General features: G+C 37.0%; 1 protein-coding gene across 1 annotated transcript in view; it reads right to left on the bottom strand.

Moving 5' to 3' along the window:
* LOC118222800 (titin-like) overlaps window positions 1-19576 on the bottom strand; it is a 210973-nt gene that overhangs the window by 129463 nt on the left and 61934 nt on the right. Inside the window, 37 exon segments of the mRNA XM_035408657.1 lie at window positions 98-181; window positions 492-572; window positions 790-858; window positions 1214-1285; window positions 1740-1805; window positions 2080-2130; window positions 2264-2320; window positions 2462-2488; window positions 2597-2674; window positions 2769-2978; window positions 3788-3820; window positions 3932-4199; window positions 7856-7942; window positions 8066-8249; window positions 8366-8651; window positions 9053-9169; window positions 10556-10843; window positions 10959-11249; window positions 11426-11713; window positions 11819-12106; window positions 12226-12504; window positions 12610-12888; window positions 13000-13278; window positions 13556-13843; window positions 13933-14211; window positions 14300-14581; window positions 14684-14962; window positions 15464-15745; window positions 15989-16267; window positions 16382-16669; window positions 16772-17050; window positions 17170-17448; window positions 17548-17826; window positions 17952-18233; window positions 18330-18608; window positions 18876-19163; window positions 19264-19542. Coding sequence (XP_035264548.1) covers window positions 98-181; window positions 492-572; window positions 790-858; window positions 1214-1285; window positions 1740-1805; window positions 2080-2130; window positions 2264-2320; window positions 2462-2488; window positions 2597-2674; window positions 2769-2978; window positions 3788-3820; window positions 3932-4199; window positions 7856-7942; window positions 8066-8249; window positions 8366-8651; window positions 9053-9169; window positions 10556-10843; window positions 10959-11249; window positions 11426-11713; window positions 11819-12106; window positions 12226-12504; window positions 12610-12888; window positions 13000-13278; window positions 13556-13843; window positions 13933-14211; window positions 14300-14581; window positions 14684-14962; window positions 15464-15745; window positions 15989-16267; window positions 16382-16669; window positions 16772-17050; window positions 17170-17448; window positions 17548-17826; window positions 17952-18233; window positions 18330-18608; window positions 18876-19163; window positions 19264-19542 — 7704 coding nt within the window.

Here is a 19576-nt window from a genome sequence, read left to right as displayed (position 1 = left end):
TTTTGTAATGTAACAAAAGATATATGGCTGCATAAGAAAAACGTGACAGGATACATAGAACAAATACATATACTACAATAAACATACATATTTCTACCTTTTTTAGGAGTAACCTGATCTTTGGTAGGAGCACCAGGAGGAGGAGCTGGTTGAGGAACAAGCTTCTTAGCCTCTTCATATTCTTTAAGATAGGTTTTTAACCATTAGAAGACCATTTACACACATGCATTGGCTTGAAGATTGAAGACTTCAGCGTGAATGAAAAGAAGATAATAGTACACACATTTAAAATTAGTGTACTAATTTCTTATAAACACAGTTAAGCAGGAATGCACAAACATTTCAGATTTCATGATGCAAGTCTTCTTTTAATTTAAGACTTGATTCTTCTTCTCAAGGAAAGACAAACACAGATTCAAAGACAGAAGATATTGGTGACATTTAAGAGCAAAACAACAAAAAAGATGGACAGATCAAAGTTAAGACTGTACCTTTTGGAAAAAGACGATCTTTGCCTTCAGGCACACTTGCTGGGGTGATCATTTCTTCCACAGGTTTCCTCGCTCCAGGTACTTAAAAATATAATCGACTCAATATAAATTCCTGTGTATTTCCATCACATTTGAAAAGTTAAGACACATAAAACATGACAAATAAAATACTGAAAGATAGAGTAACACTGACAACATTTCTCCAAAATGTTATGCATTAAATGTTACACTGAATTTAAGATCTAAAATATATAGCAGTAAAAACAATGAACAGAGATTCAGATAGATAGTAGAATACCTTTGGTTGAATCAGGCACCTCAGCTGAGGGAATCGGCTCTCGTTCAGGCTTCTTGTAAGCTTCAGGAACTTGAAAGACATTTCTGTGTTAGACTTCTTGTGCCAAGCATAGGTTTAAAAGAGCATAAGTGCGTTTAAATGATGAGATGCGGAAGCAAACAATGACTGAGACAAACACACAGGGACAAAGCTAGACAGCAGGAAGCCAAGAGACCAAGCATTCTTACAAATAATTATTGAACGCAGCATGATAAAGAGTTTTGTTGGTTAACAGACAAAGAAACTACAGGGATGCACTGCTTCTCTCATCAGACAAAAAGGAAGCTGAGAAAGAGCTAGGCATTACATGAAAAAGGTTATTTTCCAAAATGTAGCCATAAGCCATGACTGCCACAAGCACTTTCATTCTCTATAAATACAGTACCTTCAGTTGGCACTTCCTCTCTCATTCCTGTAGTAGTTCTGGAGACAGTTTCATCAACAGGCATCCTCGGAGCTAATAGAACAATAGAAATCAACTTAGAAAAGTATTTACACTGTTGATCTGATGTATTAAGAGGAAGAAGGCATACAAAACCAAAATATTTGTGAAGAACACGTATTCCATTCATTATTGTGGAGGAATAAACAGGATTAAATTAGTAAATAAACCTGACTCAAATATACAATCATTGAAAGTATACATACTGTAAACACAAAACACAAACACAAAAAGAAGGGAAGCACACCCACACATTCAAAATGACAATTAATGCACACCCACATGACAACATAGAAAACCATGATGGTCATCAACTGACAATGTGAATATGAAGTATTGACACCTGACAAAAGGTGGGGAAAAAAAGAGTTAAAAAATCTTTTTTTTTTTTCAATCAAGTTAATATGATCATGTGGACATATGGAGCAAGATGCATGTTAACTGGGATGATAACATGATTTCAATATACCTCCCATTTCTTCTATACCCATTTCTTGTATAACTCCTGCTTCCCGAATGCTCCAACTTTGAAACTCTGGCAAGAGCAACAGTTATTGAATAGAATGAAAAATAAGAGGGGAAAAAATCCAGAAATTCAAAAATGATTTGGTAGCATGTTAAAAAAGTGCAACCACAAGTGGGGAAATATTAAACTTGTTAATGATAAATGTAAAAATAGATGTACAGATGTATGCTTTTTTTTCTTCTTCAAAAACCACTGATTTTATAGGACATTGTTAATAAGGGGGGGGGGGGGGTAACTTCAGAGTTCATTGATTAGTGATTAAAAGTACTGATGTGAATTGTACCTCTTGTTTCTTTCTTTTCTTCATAATAATCATACTCTGGAGAAGTCTCAGCTTAAAAAAACACATGTCCTTAGTTTAAATTAGTTTGAATTATTTAGATTGAATGAATAAACTTTTTGAAGGAAAAAAAAAGACGGAACCAACTTAAATGTTTGTTGTTACAAATTTGATGTCCCATTCTTACCTTTAGCAGTAATTACAGATGGTAAATCGGGCCTTTGTATGGATGAATCAGGGACATCTAAGGGATATTAAATATGAAGTTCAAGTATGTATACAATCCATTTATTACTAATAGCCGGATTATACATAGTTTTAGTATGATGTGTGAAAGATTCTACAAGTTTTTATGAAGTGTCCAATCTAAAAATGCAATACTCACCATAAAGAGCCCTTCCTAAATCAATTTCTGTGAAAGAAGCAGGCAATGTAATATTTTTGGTGAATCCTTACTGAAGAAATAGTATTTAATTTATTTAGTATATAGTAATTATTTAACAGACATAATGCAACTAACCTTTGCCTGATAAATAAAGTTCCGCAGTGCTTTTGACTTCACCCCTTGGTTCCAAACGTACAATCACAGAGTACACGCCTACAAGATTATCAATAAAGGTAATTTAATTCATATTCCTCTTGCAGTATTTTTGTAGAAATTGAAAGTTTGTATCTGTTAAAGATGAACACACCTTCATCGTCTGAAGTGACATTGCAGATGGTCATAAAGTGACGTCGGCCTTCACTCCTAAACTTGTACTTTGGACTTTCTTGAAGTTCCCATGTGTCTTTGTACCACGTAATGATTGCATTGTCGAATGACACCTCGCATTCGAAGGTGGCAGACTGCCGTTCATTCACCACAATGTTGTGGATATGCTTTGTGAAATGGATTGGTGCAGCTAAAACAGATATTGGGGAGGTTTATTATTGTGATGAGTGCTTGTGGTGACTTTCACATATCGAAGTAAGTGCACTCAGATATTGTCTTCTATATCCATAGATTAGTTGTGATATTAGATCATACTCAGCAAGAAGTATGTATACATATATACATGTTTTGCTAAACACCACAAGGTAAATAACATAACAAAAATAAAAAAAATAGTTGCTACTATAATTTAGTTAAGTCAAAAATGGGGAAATATCATCCCTCAAAAAACATAAAAAATGAAAAAAAAAAAAATATGACAGTTAAAAGAAAAGAACTGGAACATAAATATTGTGTATACATTAAGATTTAAAACATGATCAAGAGGTTAGTAAAGGATCATGCTTACAGTGTGCATCAATAGTTTTGGACTATACAAACATATTTAATAATACAAACCTTCTACCAAAAACTGCAGAGTTAACATTTACAAACCATCCACGGTCTTCCAGTCCAAGATCTTTGATTAAGAGCTTCTGTTTTTTATGGATGACTCCAAAAGGCTCTAAATCACCAGTGTCAGAACCAGTCTTGGATGGCCACAGTGTATGCTGCTTTTTGGTGTTTCAGCACCAATGATCCATTTCAGCCATTGATTGCTTAAATAATCAGACACCTTGCTCTCAGGGTTAATTGGCTGCTGATTGAAAGTAAACCACAAAAAGCTGCGAACATTGTGGCTTCCAGCAATGGAGTCTGACACCCCTGCTATAAAACAACCTGATTTTACATTAGGAATGCAGAACAGACAATACATTGTACAGCTTTTGCTGTCCTTACCAGCAGGCTTCAGAGACTCTTCCACTTCTCTTTCTGTGTTGGAAAATAAAAGAATGAAAGAGCTTTGTTGGCATTGATTCAATATAAATCTATAAACCAATAAATGAATTAAAAAATATATAAACAATAGACAGCAATACCTACCAACAACTGTCAGTTTGGCACTGGAAATGTGTGGGCCACAGACGACACGGTAATTTCCCTGGTCTCCGGGCTGACAGCGCTTAATCTTCAGCAGGTGACGATCACCAACAATTCTGATTTCATACTTGTCATTGTCATCAAGCTTCTGTGTTCCCTTGTACCATGACAAACTGATTTCAGGGTAGTTGATCTTGATCTCGCACTCAAATACTGCCTCCTCGTTTCTGACAGTAGTTTGATCTCTGATGTCTTTAACCAGAGTTATTGGCTGCAATGAAGCACATTCCTGTGTTATAGTGGTCAATATAAATATTTGGGATTTAAAAGCATAAAGAATGTCTGATATTGTGTAAACTATATAATTAAGTAAGATAAGCCTTTGCAAATTGTCCCTTAGCTTTGTTCTTCACTTGTGTTGCTTCACTTTTGTAAATTTATCCTGTTTTGGTCGGAAGGCAGTGAAATATTTTAACCCCTTCATGCACATGCCAAATCCAGTCAATCCACACCCATTTAGGTAGTTCTATTCTATTTAAGGCTTTATAACTCCAGATGTGAGCATCACAGAAACCAGAAAAACGACTAAAAGGAAGCAAAACTCTTCAATACTAAATATTCACTACTAAATTAGATTAGTTTATATTCATAATTTAGGTTGAAATAAAGTGCCACAAATACAATTATCTTGGCAAAAATGGAAAAAAATGAAGCAGCTCTCCGTTTTAAATGAAATACTGGGAGATCATGAATATAAAACAGGTAAACTATACATGTCCTGGATCATACACTCCTTGACCACAATTGTCAGATCTCTGAAGCAAAAGGTAAACAGTGTACCCTGGTGTCTTTTAGTGTCTCCAAATCTAGCCAAAATGTCTAGATTGTGCATTGCTGTAAATAATAACAAAATCATATATTTCACTACAAATCAATGGTTGTCACTCATGAAACTCACTTTTGCATTATTTTCTAATTGTAATTACTATCTTATCATCAGTCCAAGAGCCTAGGTGTCCAAAACCTCTCCAAAAATGAAACATTGATATCACATTGAAAAATTATGCAAATACATCATAACTGTGGTACACATACATACATATGTAATCATTCACTCTTATATGTTTTTTCTGTACTCTACAATATGTAATCCTTTGTTGGTTGGGGATGGAATGACATTTTTACAAATGCTACTATTTATTATCACCATTCATGTTGTTATGCTTGGTTCTCAATCGTTGTTATAAATGAAATGTCCCATACATTGTCCTCTACTGAATAAAAGAGTTGTATTACAACAGGTCAGTGTTGTAAATGAGAATTTGTTCTCAATAACTTTTACCTGGTTAAATAAAGGTTAAATAAAGATAAATAAATAAGTACTGGTATACCTTCGGGGCTATTGTTGGTTTTATCTTGTTAGAATTTTTGGTGATGAAAGAATATTTTTATGAACTCCCATACAGGCACTATTGTCCAATGTGTCATGCTTGGGGGGTACAGCTGCAGATGAAACAACCTACATGACAATGGCGGTACTCACAAGCTCTGTATTTGGCATACTAATGAATATCGTCTACTAATGAAGCTACTAATGAGTTTGTTATTTCCACTCATAGTTTGGTTTCAGGAGCACTGAATGTCTAAGCTGATGTCAATCTCAAGACACCAGCATCCTGGCCACTAGGGGGCCTGCACAAAGGGGTTAAACTCACTCCAGGTTGCTTGTCATCTCAGTATAGATGGATACAACAATAATTCAAGTGTGACTGTGGCATATCGTATGTATTTAGAGAAATAAAACCTTATGTAACTTGCATAGAAGTATATATGTTTGGGACAAAGACATATTTCTTTATTGATTCGACCTAATTTTAGATTTGGAATAAAACAGTTCACTTGTGGTTAAAGTGAACATTCTCAGATTTTATTTAAATGCATCTTTATACATTTTGGTTTCAGAACTTTTTATAAATAGCTCTCCCATTTCAAGATGTCATAATGTTTGGGACACATGACATCACTGGTGTTTCTGATTAGTCAGGTACGTTCGATTGCTTAATTAGTGCAGGTATAAGACATCTTCCAGTATCTAGTGTTGATTCTAGCCTTTTGATTGCCTTTGGGGTCTGTTATTTGCATTTCTCAATATGGGGACCAGATCTGTGCCAATAAGAGTCAAGGAAGCCATTATGAAGCATAGAAAAAAGAGAAAAATAGTCAGAGACATTAAGCATACTAAAATCAACTGTTTGAACATCATTGAGAAGAAAGAGAGCACTGGTGAATTCAGAAATCATACAGCCTGGTTAGCCAAGGAAGACCTTTACAGTACAGTTGGTGACCAAAGAATTCTCACCATTATGAAGAAAAACCCCCAAACAGCTGTCCAGTAGCTCAGAAACATTCCTCACGAGCCTGTTGCACAAGCTGGATGTAAAAAAGGTGGTCTTAACTGTTAAGCCGGTCGTAGCTACGTCCGATGTTGTGTTCATTATTTACACTGTTTTCACCATCTAAAAATATGACTAGCTGCAGCAAACTCCAGCGTAGACAATGCGTGTTCATGTCGATACATTCTATCCCGCAATTGGTGCTTGGCAGCGCAAGTTGCTTGGCTACAATATTACTACTGCTTGATTTGTTAACGTTAATCATATCGCCTAAATTATTATAAAAACCACAATCGGCATAAGATCCTAGTGCTATTAAGAACCGCCGCACCATTCTGGTCAAAGATGTGCTCTAACAGCTCAAAACTCACTATTCCCATATACATTGAGGATTTGTCCGGTCTCATAATATTTTCTCGCATCATTCTCCCACGCTGGTTGTACAATCTACAAATGAGGTGCACTACTTTCAGAGGTTGCTGTTTTTATTTTTGCAAAGAGCACTACCTAGAAGAACAGTCCAGGGTACCCACCGACCCCAGGAGGCAGGAGTGGATCTGTCAGTGACTGTCCACAGAAGACTTCACATACAGAAATACAGAGGCTGTGCAAGATGCAAACCAATCGTTTTTCATCCAAAACAGTTTGAAATGAAGCACATAAAAGAGTCTGCAGAGTTATGGAAAAAAGTTCTTGTGGAGAAATGAGACCACGATTCGGTTTCTGATTGTTCTTTTTCCTTATTCCTCAGCCTCATAATGGCTTCCTTGACTTTCACTTGCACAAGAATCAAAACTAGATGTCTTATACCTGCACTCAAGAAGCAACTGAACACATCTGTGACGCCATTTGTCCCAAATCTCATGACGGGCTGAAATCCATCTATCCATTATCTATGCCCGGTTATTCCTGGTCATAGTCAAGGGAGGTGTTGGAGCCTATCCCAGTATGCATTGGGCGAGAGGCAGGAATGCACCCTGGATAGTTTGCTAGTCCATCTCAGGGTACACGCACACACACACACACACACACACACACCATTCATTCACACACTCATACCACGGGGCAATTAAGACTCTCAAATGAACCTAACCTGAATGTCTTTGGACTGTGGGAGGAAACCAGAGTATCCAGAAGACACCCACACAGGCACGGAGAGAACATGAAAACTCCACACAGAAAGGCCCCAAGGGATTCAAACCAAGGACTTTATGGTTGTAAGGCAACAGTGCTACCCACTTTGCCACTGTACTGTCCAAACCCTCAAATGGGGGGGGGGGACTATTTCTATAAAGTGTCGAAATTTCTACACAGTGAAACCAAAATGTATAAAAATGCCTCTTTAATAAAAGCTGAGAATGTACACTTTAACCACATGAATTGACAAAATTGCAGAGTACAGAACCACATCAATAAAAAATGTCTTGGTCCCAATATTTAAAAATGTAGGGTGCCTAAGACTTTTGCACAGTAATGTATGTATGCATGTAAGTTTGCATGTATGTATGTATGAATGTAAGCACGGATGTCTCACCTCAGTTTGTTCCATCCTCTTTTGCAAGTCTGACACAAGTTTGTCTAAATCCTCATCAGATTCTCTTCTCCCATGTTCTCCCAGTTCCTGTTTAAAACAAAGTGCTCAGTAAACAAAATATTGGCAGTTTCATTTGATTTAATTTACATTTTTTACAAAAGTATTAGGACTGCTAAGTACTAGGATTGCTATTGCTAGGAATTTCCTCACCGGTCTTCCAGTTTCATCTGCTTTCTCCTTCTTCAGGAACTCAATAGCCTGAAGAAGTCCACGGAAGTCTGTGATTCCATACATGCGTGCATATTTCTCATACTCTTTAGGATCCACATTCCTCAGTAACTCCACAATGTTAATTTCTTGTTCTTGTTCTGGGCTCTTCTGTTTGGATGGAGTCCTATACAAAGATAAAGAGAAACAGATTATACATTTCTTGTGGAATTAATAAATTTAAGCTGTATAAAATAATAGTGTGACCTGTAAATTATAGTAAATACTTCACAGGATACTTACTTTTTTAGTTTAGCTCTGAGGTCTCCCTCAAGCGCTGCAACTTCTTTCTTTTCACTTACATTCAAGTCAGTGCTACATTCAATTTCCCCATGCTTATTTGATGCAATACATCTATATTGCCCTGAGTCAGTTTTGGTCACGTCTCTGATCTCCAGTTTAGCATCCTGTCCCTTCTGCTCAATTGAGATTCGGCCACCATGAGTCATCTGCCTCCACTTGCCCTTCATCCATTTCACATTGGGAATGGGATCGCCCCCAACTTTGGCAATGAAAGTTGCAGTGCTCTCTGAAATGAAGGCAGCAATAATAAAATGAACAAATTACATATTCAGATTGGAAAAATTGACATTTTATTGAAACTGAGTAACATTCACACATATGTGAATTTACTATATAAATTCTAATATTTTGTTAATGATTTGTGTCCTCAATTATATGCCATATTTGATGAATGCATGTTATCCAAGCCCCTGCCAACTGTGGTTGGCAGCCCCACACCGCAATGCACAATTGGTACCAGTATCTCTTAAGAAGGGTTTTATTAGGCTGGGATGACATCATCTCATCATTCACCAGCGACCCACGCTGGTCAACTGGGTACCAGAAATTCTGCCTTAAAGCTGCATAAATGTTAACAACTCAATACACAAATTAACAATGGCAAGTGTTTAAAACATTGACACGTACTCTCTGAAACCTGGACACTCTTGGGCTCTTCAATAAAGAACAGGTTGTCCAATTTCTTGGCAGGTTTGGCAGCTGCTGGGGCTGCTTCAGTGGCTGCTGGTGCCCCTCTCCCTTTTTCTGAAAATTGAATTTTGTAATTAGGAGTTCATAGAGACCTCAAGTTCAGAACAGCTAAAAATATAAACCAAAGTAATGAATTAATGTCTTTCCTAATTAATTTCTCTCATTTACTTTCCAAATACAACTAAATTCCTTGATTTCGCAGCGAATGATTGTGCAAGAAGTATTGGAATTAAAGCACAAAAAACACAAATAAACACACTGGAATTAGAGTTCCATAATTGGCTATTTTAACTACAATTTTTTTGTCTTCTAATGTGGCCTAGAAAATGCCTAAACACAATAAATGTATTCTTTTTGTGAGGAATTACACTGTTTACCATGCAAGTACTTTGGCGAGGTCACTTATATGTAGGCCACTATATGTAGTGCAAAAATGTTATAGTGCTTTTTACACACTCCCATTTCTGTGGTACTTATGTGCATCAGGGATGTATAATAAGTGTATAATCACTTGTGACATGGACCTGTACCTCAAAACGGGTGGTCCATGCTGAATTTCATTGAATATAATCAAATTATCTACGCCCATATGATAAACATCAAGTTTCCTGGAGTTTCCATTGCTTTTTTCTTTTATAAAAATGTTCATTACTACAAAGCAGAGGAGACTTCATGAAATAGTAAGCATTATTTAAAGGGATTTCATTTAATTATTTCAATTTCCCAGATCCTAAAATGAAAATACTGATTGTAAAAAACCGCAGATTTTGCATGCACACATGTCAATACATATATAATTATGTGGTTACATAGGTTGGCTAATTGGCCAGGGAACTTATGAATTCAGAATGGTGATTACATTTGACTCAAATTACCTGTCTGTTAAATGGTTTTATTGCACATCTTCCAGGTCATGAGGATTTTCACCCAGACCATGGTACATATTTAGTATAATTAAGGCTTATTGCTTTTGGTTTTTACCGATTTTCGCTTAAAAATACAGATTAAAAAAAAAAAAAACTAACAGATTTTTCAAAAAGGAGCTGATCATTGAAACCGATTTCCACCTGAATTTCATATTTCCACGCATCAAAAAAAAGTTGGTCCTGTTTGTGTGAAATTAGGTAAACAGTGTCCTTGCATTTAATTCATTTTCTAATATGCATTATCATTCGAATAAAGCTAATCAAAAAGCAAGCAAATCATTGTTTAAATAAAATGTCAATACTAGTATATGAAATAGCTAATGCAAATCATTAATGTAAGGTTTGCCATATTTTAATTGCACCTGGGCATGTGATTTACCCCAAATGCATCTCTCATATCCCACAACCAAGCCAGGAATGCACACAGGGGACAAAGCCCACAACTTTGAATTAAGTATATCCCAAACTATGACTAAAGATAAAGAACTCAACATGTCACAGTGAAGAACTGTACCTTTGATGGTCACTCTGGATTTGCAGAATTCACTTCCAGTGTCATTGGTAGCTTTGCAAAGATAGTCACCAGTATCTGTTTTAGAAGCAGAGGAGATTTCCAAAGTAGCAGTGCCATCCATAAAGGTAATCCTGGTCTGAGCAGAAGATTTAATGTCTTTCCTGTCCTTCATCCACTGGATCTTCAGTGGTGGAGATCCATGAACATGGCAGGACAGGTGTAGCTTCTCGCCTTCATTTACAGTCACTGGTTTGAGAGGATCATCAAAGAATGGTGGTGCCTTGCGCTCTAGTATGGAAGAGGAGTTATAATCATGAAGATTAACTTGTCATTTAATAAACTAAATGGAACTACAGTATGGTGTAGTAGACAGAAAAGAAAAGGTTAAACCAACCATACATACCTGTGATGACTACTGATGAGTGACAGGAGGTAGCCCCAGCTTCATTGGAAGCCTTGCAAGTGTACATTCCATGGTCAGAGAGGTTGGCCTTCTTGATGACCAGCACAGCCAGATTACTCTTGAAGGATGTTTCATAATTGTCAGAACTGTAGACTTCACTGTTATCTTTGAACCAGCTGACACTCATGGGCTGGGATCCAGAGAGGCGTGCCTCAAGCTTCACCAACTTCCCCTCTGAGTCTTCAATGGTTTCAGAAGGCTTTTTGGTGAATGTGGGTGGGACTTTGCGCTCTGGAAATAAGTTGTGAGAAAAACAATTGTGAGAGAAGGTAGAACAGATAAAAACTTGCATATTTCTTTGTTTTATTCACAACAAAAGTGCACTAAATTAAGAAATATAAAACCACATAATTTTGGATTAAAAATTACATGAAACAAAAAAAGAGCCATGCAGATGAAGCACATACCTTTCACAGAAACTTCAGTGGTACAAGAGTCCTTCCCAACTTCATTGCTAGCATGGCAAGAATACTGGCCAGAGTCCGCTTTATCGGCTTTCAAAATGGTCAGACGTGGGGTATTATCCACACAGGAGATTTTATAATTTCCGGCTGAGCGAATATCCTTGTGATCTTTAGACCATGTAACTTTTATCGGTAAAGTTCCAGTCATGTGGCATTCAAGTTCCACACTGTCTCCCACTGAAACCTCCAAGGGTAACAGCTTTTTATCAAAAACAGGAGGATATTTTGGCTCTAAACGTTAAATGGGAAGAAGAGGAAAATTATGTTGAGGCATAAACACACTAAGAGATGTAAGCAAAAATGTATGTTTCTAATAGAGGTGAAAACTTCACTAACCTTGAAGTGTGAGCTTAGCTCGACAGGAAGCTGTCCCAACACTGTTAGTAGCTACACAAGTGTATTCCCCTGAGTGTCTTGTTTCACCTCTGGAAATTTTTAGAACAGCAGAATTGTCATCAAAAGACATTGAATATTCATCATCATATTTCAAAGTTTCACCATCTTTAAGCCAAGACACTTCCACAGGTGAGGACCCTGCAACACGGCACTCAAATATAACAGGTTGTCCTTTGGTTTGCTGGAGACTTGTTATTTTCTTTGTGAAGGATGGTGGTGTTTTGGCATCTGAAACAGAATATTTGGATGCATGAAACATTGTATAAAATACTTTTTCAAAATTTCCTGGTACACTGAAGTAAAGTTCTCTTGCAAAGAAAACCATTTTTAAGAAAACAAACAATTACCTTGCACCATAATGCGACAGCTTATGGAGGCTGATCCTATGCTGTTCTCAGCTTTACATGTGTATTCACCAGCATCAGTTTTGGTAACTTTGCTTAATTTCAGACAGGCTGTGCCTTTGATGTATTCCATTTTGCATGTACCGCTGGATCGTAGTTTACCATCAGCCTTAAACCAGGACACTTTTATTTCTGGAGTGCCTCCAATTAGACATTTCAGACAAAGTGAATCCCCTGCTGTTACTTCCATTTGTTCCAAGCTTTCAATAAAGTGCGGTGGTTCTGAAATTGGAAAAAAATGCATCAATGAATGAAACTCTATATCAACGTAAGGATCTCATTTTACTGTACTAATGCATACAGAAACATCCTTTATTCAAAACAAACCTAAAATGGATACTTGAGCATGACAGGTATCACTTCCAGCTGCATTGGAAACTTCACAAGAGTATTTTCCACAATCATCTTTGTCACTGTGAAGACACTCCAATATGCAGGAATTCTCTGTGGTTGTGATATTGTATTTATAAGAAGAAAACAGTTCATGGCCATCCTTGAGCCACTTCACAAGTATTTCTGGACTTCCAGAATATGTGCATTCAAGCAACAATAATTTTCCTTTTTCAACAGCATAGTCTCTCAGTTTCTTCACAAAGTGTGCAGGTTCTAAAAAAATATATAATATATATTAGATGACATGGAGAAACAATGGCATCAAGTAAAAAAAAAACAAGATTGGTTTCAATAATTATTTAGTGATTTATCATGTTCACCAACCTTTCACAAACAGATTGACAGGACAATTTTCCTTTCCAGCATCATTAATGATCTGGCATGTGTACTCTCCAGCATGAGATTTGTTAATATTGTACAGTTCCAGAGATGCAGTACTACCCTGTAAAGAAATTTCACAGCCCTGTCCAGAAATTATTTCTGTACTGCCTCTGAACCATTTCAGTTTAAGTGGAGCACTTCCCTTGACCGTTGCAGAAAAAACAACATTTGTACCAGGTAGAGCTTTCACAGGTTGCGGTTGTGTGATGAAAGATGGAGGTTCTATATTGAGACAAAAAAAGTTTCAGCAAAGTAGAATACCTCCACATAAGAGGCATTCAATCAAGGTGGCAGTGTAGTCAGGAAATCAAGCTTGTAATCTGAACATTGGACTTTCAAATATAAAGTTATTTAACACTCACCAATAACCAACTCTATATACAACAATGACAACTATGATTTTCCCAAAGAGCTCGCTTACGTAAATACATGAATGTCATTTATGAAATTCAACAGATGAAAGATATTACTATAATTGGAAATTTGAATATTTACTGACCTTTCACCATTAAAGAAGCACTGGTCTCATTGCCTCCAGCTTCATTTACAGCTTTGCATTTGTATGTCCCAGAGTCTGTAAGCTTTAGAGTGGGTACTTTCAAGGTGCAGGTGTTGTCAGTAAATGAAATTTCATGGTTTGGTCCACTTCTGATCTCTTGTCCATCATGATACCACGAGATAGTGAAAGGAGCAGAACCTGAAACTTTGCAATCCATCTCAACAGGTTTATCCACAATTGCTTGAGTGTCCTTCAATTTCCGTGTAAACGTGGGAGGTATGATTTTATCTGTGGAAAGAAATTGTAAAATTAAGAATAAGAAGAAAGGAAGAAAACAAAGCCATCTTTATATTACAGAACATGAAATAACCGCATACCTTGGACAGTGAGGTTCATTTTACAGATATCTTTGCCAACCTCATTTTTAATCTCAAAAGTGTATTCGCCAGTGTCACGTTTCTCTGCTGACAGAACCTTCAGGCTGGAAATCATTTTAGAGAAAGTAATCTTGTACTTTTGGCCAGAAGACAACTCTACGCCATCTTTGAACCATTTTGGCTTCAGCTCTGGTGTTCCAGCAACTGTGCATTCAAACGCAGCAGTATCACCTGCAGTGACACTGAAGGACTCAGGTTTATCCACAATTGAAGCAGGCTCTGAAAAGTAGGGAAGAAAACATTAATTTTGAGAAAACAAAGAAAAACTATAAATAAAAAATGACCTCATTTGGGATCAATTACAAACCTAGGATAGTTAAATGAGCAATGGACTCCACCACACCAGCATCATTTTTAAGTTGGCAAGTGTATTTGCCAGGGGATGTTGCATCAGCTTTGAAGATTCTCAAAGTGACCTGGTTGTTCTCAAAGGTAATTTTTCGATTATCACCATCTCTGAGGACATGATCTTTGTCTTGCACCCAAGACACAGAAATTGGTTGGGAGCCTTTGACAGCTGCAGTCAAAGTTACTTCTTCACCAGAAATTGCTGTCAAATTGTCCAGTTTCTTCACAAAGGCAGGTGGCTCTGCACAATATGAAAAGAGTGTAATGAATAAGGGTAATCTGACATCTAAACGGTCAATGTGAATTGTGATATACTTCAAACTGAGAAGAGAATTTTACTTACCTCTGAGTTTAACTGTGCTAGAGCGTGAATCACTTCCTACTTGGTTCGATGCTTTGCACTGGTATTCACTAGGATCAGTGGCATCCAAACTGAGAATATGAAGAGTAGCAGAGCCACCCTCCTGCACAAACTTGTACTTTCTGCTTTCCTTTAGAGGCTTGTTGTCTTTGTACCAAGTTATCTCAAATGGTGGGGTACCAGATAACTCGCAATTAATACTGATGTCCTTGCCTCTCAGTCCCTCCACAGTTTCAGGTGCTTTGATGAAAGATGGTGGTTCTAAAAAATGAAAAGCAATTTGTAATTTCAAATAGTGAATTCACTTAATCAGAGACACACAGGCAAGCAAAGTTTTCCTCATTTCACAAAGACTGTTTTGAGTACTTTCAAGAAGGCCCTTAAAAATATGAAAAATAAACATGTCAAATCAGCCTTATACAGTTCAATTTATGCTGCAGACTTTAATACTCATCAACCATAGTACAGGCATCTTAGGCTATTTTTAGTTTTTCCAAAAACATTTTATTGTGAACTGCAATCACACATAATTCATGAACAACAATCTGTATACGTGTTTATTAATGTTTATACAGCAACTAATTATAATTACAAATTTGCTAACGGTTACAATACAATATAATCATGGTTTTTTTATAGTTTATGAGCAGACCTTAAAATAAAGTTTTATCAAACATGCTCTCAAAAGCATGTCATGGCATGTAAACCATCCAGAAAAATAACCAACTGGGAGCTCAAAAATGAAATGCTACAACATCTGACCTTTGACTGCAAGTGTGGTACTACAGCTGATTCTTCCAGCATCATTTTGAGCTTCACAGGTGTAGACACCACTGTCTTCACATCTTGTGGTGCGAACATCAAGAACTACCAGTGAGTCCACAAATGACATCCTGTAGTTGTCACTTTCCGTGAGCTTATTGTCATTTTTGTACCAAGACATTTGAAGTGGAGGTGTTCCAGTTACTTTGCACTCAAGCCGTAGTGGCTCAGACCGCTTCACAAACTTTGTGGGCGGCAGTTTCAGCACAAATTCAGGAGGTTCTGCAAAACCCAAACATATCAAATTACTATGTAGAATCTAAGCTGTGTAAAGACAAAAAAGCAATACATATGCAATGCAAGATAGCCAAGATGGGAGATAAAATTCTAATTCCATGATGTAATTCAATTGAAAACTAATTGATCCTGAAAAAAATAAATTGCAGCAAAAATGGATAAATGCACAAAGAAGCTGGAAAGATGGAAAGAATTCAAGGAAGAGTAAAAAAAGAGTAAGATTCCAACCTTTAACCAATAAATTGGCAGTACATCTTGCAGTACCAGCATCATTGCTAACTTGGCAAAAATAAATTCCACTTTGAGAAGTTCCACAAGAATAAAGATCTAAAAAGCATGATGATCCTTCCATTCCAGTAAAACATGATGGTCCGGTTACCAATTCTGTATCTTCTTTGAACCACTTCACAATAAAAGGGGGTGTTCCTTTTAAAGTGCATTTAAAACGTGCAGTTGAATTAGGAAGAACAGCCTGGGATTCTGGTTCGGACACAAAGCTTGGAGGCTCTAAAAATGCATTCAAAAGAAGACAGTGAAAGTGAGTAAGTGATAAGAAAAGTAATGCTGTCAAAAGCTCAAATAATTTGATGATACAAATAATTAGATGATATCATTTCTGACCTTTTACCATCAGTGCAGCACTGCACTCACAACTTCCTGCTTTGTTTGATAGTTTACAAGTGTATGTCCCAGCATCCGTTTTTTCCAAATGCTCAATCTCCAATGCTACAGAGTTTTCTTCCTGTATAAGCTTAGGCTTTGTTTTTCCAGTAATGACATTTCCATCTTTTTTCCATTCCACAGACATTGGAAGAGAACCAGAAACTTTGCTTTCAAGTCGTACAAAAGATCCCAGAACCTCCCGCATTTCAATCAATGGTTTGAGGAAGGATGGAGCAATAATTTGTTCTGCATTGAACAACAAAAAACAGCAAAAGTTAAAATTTGGCCTCTGTCAGCTACATTACAATGCAAAGAAACTCCACAAGGATAAGAAGAATGTGCACTAACCTACGACAACTAATGTAATCTTGCAACTGGAGACTCCAATATCATTGGTAACCTCAAAAGTGTAGTCCCCACCATCATTCATTTGTGCAGACTGAATCTTAAGACAACTCAAATGATTCACAAAGCTGAGTTTGTGCTGTCTGCTGGACACAAGCTCTTTTCCATTTCTTAGCCACTTGACTTTGAGTTCAGGAGTGCCTGACACTTTGACCTCCATATTGACTGGATCACCAGCAGTTACATTTATTTTTTCAGACTTCTCAATAATTTGAGCTGGCTCTGAAATAGAATAAAATGGGACAACCTTACATTATTATTACACTTTGAAAATGACAATACTTGGTCAAAAAAACAAAAAACCAAGCTCAGCCTTCGGGACGGCTCAGGCCAAGACAAACCTTGCACCAGTAGAGTTGCAAAGCTCTTCTCCTGCCCAGCCTCATTCGTGACCTGACAGGTATACCTCCCAGTGTGACAGGACTCAGAGACTGCAATTCTCAAAGAAGCCATATTGCCATCAAAAGTCCTTTCAATTTTAGCATCCTCCATGATCCATTCTTCATCTTTCTGCCATTGAACAGTAAGGGGTGGCGACCCCTTCACAACACATTGAAATTCAGCCGCTTTTCCCAACACAGTGGCAACATTTTGGATCTTCTTTACAAATGATGGTGGCTCTAATATTAAATGAGTAAACATAAAAGTAGATTAAAACTTAGAATATGTCTAGACAGCAATTTTATTTGTGAATACTTCACTCTGTAAAAATGACTAACCTTTCATACGGAGCATAGTCCTGCAAAAGCAACTTCCAACCTCATTTGCAACAGTGCACTGATATTCGCCAACATCTAAATCCTCACATTTCAATATTTGTAGACTTAAAATATCATTATTCCATGAAACTTTGTGTCTTTTACTGGACTTGATTTCTTTTGCATCCTTGAGCCAAGTTATTTCAAATGGAGCAGTACCAGTAACTTGGCATTCAAATAGTGCATCAGAACCATTTACAACTTCAAGGGGTGTCAATTCCTTTACAAAGGCTGGGGGCTCTGAAACAGGATAAATTTTAAAATCGTTGTTATGCCCAATGCTACATCAAAACAAGAGACCGTAAATGGTAATTACATTTATTTATTATTTCTATGTACTTTGTCATCCAACCCTTTACACTAACCTTTCACTTTCAATTCCATGCTGCAGCTCTCACTACCAGCATCATTGCGTGCCTCACAGTAATACACTCCAGTATCTTTAGTATCAGCACCAAGTACTTCCAAGCTCGCCATGGAATTAGCAAAGGAAATCTTGTATTTGTCACTGGGACTGATTTCATTCCCATCTCTGAACCAATAGATATCAATTTCAGGAGTTCCAACAACCTGGCATTCAAATTTCTTATTTTGTCCTTGTTTCACCACTGCTACTTTCTCAGGCTTCCGAATGAATTTTGGAGGTTCTAAAAAGACAATCACATATGTATATTATATCCACACTTGGATCTAACAGTGATATTATATACAGATTTATGGAAAACAATAAGTTCAATAAACACCTTTCACAAATAGCCTTGTTCTGCAGGCCTCAGAGCCAACATCATTAGTGATCTCACAGGAGTAATCTCCAGAGTCTGAGGCCTTGGCAAAAAAGAGTTCCAGTGAACTTGAAATGTTATCCTTCTGAATCAAGCAGTCAGTGCTGGATACAATCTCCTTGTTGTCTTTAAACCACTTGATATTCAGTGGTGGAGTACCACTTATCAGTACACTTAATTTTACTCTTGATCCAGGCAAGACATCCATTGATTCTGGCCTTTCTAATATTGTTGGTGGTTCTACAGGTAAAAAAGAACAGTGGTCAGTCCAGTGATGGTTCTCTGACATTACTGAATATTTCCCCAAATATTGTGACATCATACTGCATAATAAACACTAAACATTAAACAACAAGTTTCTCACTGCATAGCACTTCATTTAAATGATATAGGCTTATTTAACATTTCAAATCTCTGTCTCAGAATGAGATTTAAAAGATTAAAAAACGTCAATATCACATTTTATGACCAAGAAAATTTGTCCAGCATAAAAAAGTAAACACAAACCTTTCACAAGTAATGCACCAGAGCACTGGTCACTTCCTGCTTTGTTTTCAGCAATGCAGGTATAGCTGCCACTGTCCGAACTAGAAAGATTGGCGATTTCCAAAAATGCTGTATTTTCAAAAAATGAGCATTTGTGTTTTTCATCTGCCACTATCTCCTTATTGTCTTTGTACCAGCGCACAGTTATGGGCAGGGAGCCAGAAATAAGACACTCTAGGTGGGCAAATGATCCTTTGATGCTGTCCATCTGTTTCAACTTCCTTGTGAAAGTTGGTTTGATTATTTGATCTACCATAAAAGAAAGGTATTTGGTGAACATAATGCAAAACATATCTTAGCTGAATTTAAGTTATTGAAATTAAAAGGCATGCTATGCTGATATACTGACCTAGAACAGTAATAACAGCTTCACATGTGCTGCTACCAACATCATTGGAGACCTCAAAAGAGTATTCTCCACTGTCACTCTTATCTGTAGCTAGAATCCTTAAAGTGGAGCTCTTGTTGGTGCTGTGCACTTTATATTTCTGGCCTGATATGAGCTCCTTTCCATCTTTCAGCCACTTGGTTTTCAAAACTTTGGTTCCTGAGAACCTGCATTCCAGTGTGGCAGGATCCCCAGCAGTAACACTAATTGACTTGGCTTTTTCAATAATGTTTGCTGGTTCTGTGGCAGACAAAATAAAATTAAAAAAATTTAA

This window comes from Anguilla anguilla, chromosome 3, assembly GCF_013347855.1.
Source record: "Anguilla anguilla isolate fAngAng1 chromosome 3, fAngAng1.pri, whole genome shotgun sequence".
In the NCBI taxonomy this organism is placed as follows: domain Eukaryota; kingdom Metazoa; phylum Chordata; class Actinopteri; order Anguilliformes; family Anguillidae; genus Anguilla; species Anguilla anguilla.
The sequence above is the reverse complement of the archived record's forward strand: the minus strand, read 5'-3'. Positions and strand labels throughout refer to the sequence as shown.